This window comes from Frankliniella occidentalis, unplaced genomic scaffold, assembly GCF_000697945.3.
Source record: "Frankliniella occidentalis isolate FOCC.00 unplaced genomic scaffold, Focc_3.1 Scaffold2, whole genome shotgun sequence".
NCBI lineage: Eukaryota > Metazoa > Arthropoda > Insecta > Thysanoptera > Thripidae > Frankliniella > Frankliniella occidentalis.
In genome coordinates, this window is record NW_026267132.1 from 752420 (window position 1) to 757172 (window position 4753).

At 54.5% G+C, this 4753-nt stretch overlaps 1 protein-coding gene across 2 annotated transcripts in view; it reads right to left on the minus strand.

The window, feature by feature from the left end:
* Positions 1–2474: 2474 nt before the first annotated feature.
* Positions 2475–4753, minus strand: part of LOC113213490 (uncharacterized) — a 2828-nt gene continuing 549 nt past the window's right edge. For both annotated transcript variants that reach the window (XM_026432575.2, XM_052265540.1), the window contains exon 2: positions 2475–3924. In XM_026432575.2, coding sequence (XP_026288360.1) covers positions 2491–3921 — 1431 coding nt within the window. In that variant the 5' untranslated portion in view covers positions 3922–3924 and the 3' untranslated portion in view covers positions 2475–2490. The remainder of the gene's footprint in view (positions 3925–4753) is intronic.

Here is a 4753-nt window from a genome sequence, read left to right on the forward strand (position 1 = left end):
GGGGGGGGCAAGAGAAGGGGAGAGAAAAATAAAGAGAATAATAAATAAGAGGACGACTCCGAAAACGACAGAAAATAAGTGTCATCCGTACGGAGATATGTCGGTGGACGCGACGGGAGTAAAACCAGAAGCTCCCAGGGCACATTCCTGAATACCAAAGCACTACCACGCGACCGCGCGGCCGCTGCTGCTTCTTTCTTTTCCCTTTTTTTTCACGCCGGACTCGTCTCTTTATCTTCCCCTGTCTCTCGCGACTCTCTTTGGCGGGTCGTACGACGGCGCGCCGGCGAGAGATGTCCATTTTGTTTCACGAGAACAAATTGCGGTCCGGCTATCGTCGTCGTTTACGGGTTCGGTCCGACGACCAAGTACATACTGCAAGTCTCCCTCCTCGGAGAAGAAAACGTTTCCTTTTTCACGGGCGGGTAGTTTAAGAGCGGGCGGGGTCCTTTCGTTGTGTTGCGCCCAGCGCACATCGCTTCCGACCACGATGCATCTAGGTGAGGGTAAACGAACGACATAACACACACACACACACACACACACACACACACACACACACACACACACACACACACACACACACACACACACACACCTCTGTTACAGGGCACCACGCCCCGCCCCGCCACTCCATAGCCCCGTCTCAATCAACACGCCGGAGGCATCAGAGGGGCCGACAGACAACACTAACGAAAGCATCAATGAAAACATCATTCTGGACGACGCGGGGCTGTGCGGCTCTCTTCGTGCGGAGCACAGAGAGAGGGAGAGAGAGGGAGGGAGGGAGGGAGAGTGAAAGGTAGAGTAGCTGGCGGCGGTGGCGGTGGCCCGCGGGCCTGGCCTGTAACGAGGAGGGGGTGCCCGAGGAGTGCCGCGCTGCCGCGCCCCGACACTGCCGCGTCATTTCTCATACTCCGTGTGCATTGCTCGTCAGCCCCAATTAAGCATAGGCGCTGCCCGGGACCGCTACCGGGCGTGCGCACCGCTAGAGGAAACAACTTACCACGATGAGCTGTGATAAAAGAATTATTTCGACGAACTTTTCTATGAAGTCCAGTGAATTTCGACGAATTTCAGCGAGAGCTTTGTTGATTTTCAGCGATGGATTTGGCTTTTGATGTACGTACCTTTTCAAATCCGATCTTTATATTCCTCCTAGGCGCCGCGGGCAGTGCCCTCCCCGCGCGGCCGGGCGAGACGTCACCGGGGGACTCGCAGAAAAGTACTGTCTGGGAAAGGAGAGAAAGATAGAAGGGAGAGGAAGAAAAGGTGAGGGGGGGGGGGCGGCCTCCAGCGTAGCGCTGACTTATTTTGCAGCAGGCCCGGCGGGGCCCACCCCCCAGCAGCGGTGGAGCTGGCCGACGACGACAGCCCGGCGCTCGCTATGCCATACTCATGACTACGGGATTGGCCTGCCGCTGCGGGGCTGGGCGGGGGCGGGGCGCTGACTGCCCGCTCCGTTCGAATCAGTGCTACCAACGTACCACACCATTCAAAGGCGCAGCGTCACGCCGCCATTCAGGTCGCCTTTGTGTTGGCACACCTGCAGGCCCCGCGGCGGCCCCGCGGCTGTCCTGCGGCCGGACGGCACGACCGGTCCCCCAGCTCCAGCCCTTCTAATTATTTTTGAATCAGGCCGCCGTCCCCTCGCAGGGGGGCGCGGTGCGGCCAAAGACAGGAGACGGTCGTTCGCGCTGCCAAGTTGGCGCGCTCTTTTCTAGCTGACAGCAATGCGTTCATCGAAAGTTTACGTTGTTCTGTCTTTTTTCGAGCCGTGTGTTTTTGTTTTTGTAAGTACCTGTTGCCAATAATAACCTATCCATGGCGCCTACTGGTAGGCAACCCAACTGGCACGCAGTGTTTTACCGACCGCAAACCCAACCGATCGCCTGGAGGACGACATGTTCCCCAATAAGGTGCCGCAATTAGACGTCACTAGCGCGTTTCGCACTAAAAATTCCGATTCCGCTTTGCCCGATAACCCCATGACCTATGCCGTCGTCGCGGCCGGCCTGCCCCGACGGCTTCCCGACCCGCCTGCACGGTGCGGCGCTCAGCGTGGGCCGCCCGCCCCACGCAGCTGCTCGGCGGGCTGGCCTACCCAACGCATGGCAGGCGCTATCGCGTGCGTTACAGACAGCCTGGCGTGAGAACTATAGAAGTGCTTGTTCTGGCGGCATGGCATGGCGCACGTCTTGGTTTGCAGCCATAACCGACACGGCAACCGGAACAGGCAGCTTCGCCCGAACCGACTCTAAGACAAAGGCCGCTCGGCGACGTAAATACTCACGTCGCTGTCCACTTGCCCCGAAAAAAAAATGAAAAAAAATGGGGGAATACGCCCCTTGCACGACTTCGGAGAACGCGGTAACAGCCCCTTACAACCACATTGTTCAGAACATACTCCCGGGATACAAACTGAGCAGAACATTTATTTAAAGAAAATACATTTTAAATGAGGTAATACAAAAAAAACACATGGCATAGTTAGGAGCAGACTTTCAACAAAGCATCTCGGAAAAGCGGCCTGTCATTCCCCGAGAGCTCTTGGTGGCAACCTGATTTACACCAAGTACAATCTTTTGGAACAGAGCAGTAGTATTCAAAGGGTGGAGGAATGAGCTTGATCGAGGGGTGCACCTTGAGAAGGTCGTCGGCTATGATATTGTCGTGCAACCAGGAATGGAGGCAGTGGTGCTGCACGTCGAACCCCATGGCATACACACCCAGCTCGAGGGTCCGCAAGGCCGGGGTCGTGTCGGGGCCGAGGGCCAGCAGCAGCTGGGGCGGCGCCTGAGACTGCAGGTGCAAGTGCTCCAGTGCGGGCAGCGCGGGGAGTGCTCTCAGGAGCGACTGCTCCTGCGGGAAGTTGTCATCCGTGTCCTTCCTCTCCTTCCTACTCCTCCAACCGTTTTCGATGGCCAGCGACTCCACGCGGGAGCGTCCTGACCAGGCCAGGTCGCGGATCAGGCCTACGGCGGGATCATCGCGGCTGGTGGCCCCGGGATGGTATTCCAGCGACACCTCGCGCAACTGGGTGGCGCGGCGGAGGAACTTGCGGGCCCCCGCGACCAGGTCAGACGGCTTGTTGGATCTGATGTGAAGGGTCACCTTTCTCAGGGAACTGCACTTTGCCACGAGCTCAATCCCGTCGAGCACGGCGGGGCAGCTGAGCTCGCGAAGGTTCGCCATCGCGGCCAGGAGGCGCGCCGTGGAGGTAGACTTCGATACCGAGTTCTCCCAACAGCCATTCAGGTTGACCACTTCTAGGGTGGCGGAGTGCCCGGCCAAAACGAAGTCGACAAAGGGCTGCCACTTTGGCCGAAGTTCACAGCGGAAGTGTTTCAGGGATGATGTTATGGGCACGGTGCTGTGTACATCGAACATCCTGTCCGGGAAACTGCCAACTGCAAGCTTCTTCAGTCCGGACGCTTCGGCCAGCGTATGAATCAGAAGGGACAGTCCAAATTTAATCTGAGGCGATTCAGTTGAAGCATTTTCCTCAATCATAATCAACCGTCCAGGTGGATACCAAATGTTAAGTTCTCTTAGCCGGCCAAGTGCCAATTGGTTACGGATAACGAAAGCGGCCTGCTTGCAGACAGTGATGTTGTTCAACTCCAGCATCAAATGGGAAACGGCACATCTGGTCGATGTGTACGGCAACTGACACTTCTTCGATGGGAGCTGGAGGACCAGCCTGCGCGCACAGGGGGCCAATCGCAGGGCCGGGCACGTCAAACGGGCTTCAGCGTCGCCCACTAATATGCTATGTACGCGGAGCAGTCGATGCCGCCACGGTTGGGGGTGCAGGGCGAGCTCTGCTAGCCTCTTGCAGACGAGGCGGCAGGCGAGGAGGTCCTTTACATCGACATACTCCAAGACCATCAGCAAGACGTCGTCATGCAAAGGCTCCATTCTCTGCAAGGACAGACATCTAGGTAGGGATTGTGCAAGCAAACCAAGCAAAACCTTGGGCATAATGGACAACTTGCCCAGAGAGGCGGAGCGTGGTGTGGCAACACAACAAAGCAGAAAGCACTACGAGAAAACTACACTATTCGGTCAGAAAGTAGTATTTGACACGAGGGGTCTACAATTCGTATAATAAAAAGTACATGATCTTTTACCCTTGTAGCACTTAATGTTTTTAGAACGTTTACGGAACCTTCAGAGAACCAAAAGAACATTCTCAGAACGTTGTCTTAATGTTTGGTGCTACAAGGGTAATCACTTATAATCACGTCTATAATCCATAATCTTTTATACTCTTTATCTATAATTTTTGAGGCAAAAACTGCGTACTTGAGAGGGGTATAGGTAAAACTCTAGGAATCTTTGCAATAAAAACAAAACTGAATACACCATTGGAAAGAGAATAAAGCATTCTGGTAAAGCTGAAATGCAGAAGAATGCAGAGAAGATGAAAACGGAAGTCACCATGTTAAGGCATAGCGATTTCCGTTTTCTTCTGCCCCGTATTCTTCTGCATTTCAGCTTTAGCGGAATGCTTTATTGAAAACTGATTCATAACCAACCATGGCTCAAGATTGGATTTTTGTTTCCTACCCTTCAATCAAATATATCAAAAAAAATTAGCAGAATATCGTAACTTTCATAACATAAATAGATAGTCTTCAATTGTCACCAAACTTGGTTGCAACCGGAACAGGCAGCTTCGCCCGAACCGACTCTAAGACAAAGGCCGCTCGGCGCCGTAAATACTCACGTCGCTGTCCACTTGCCCCGA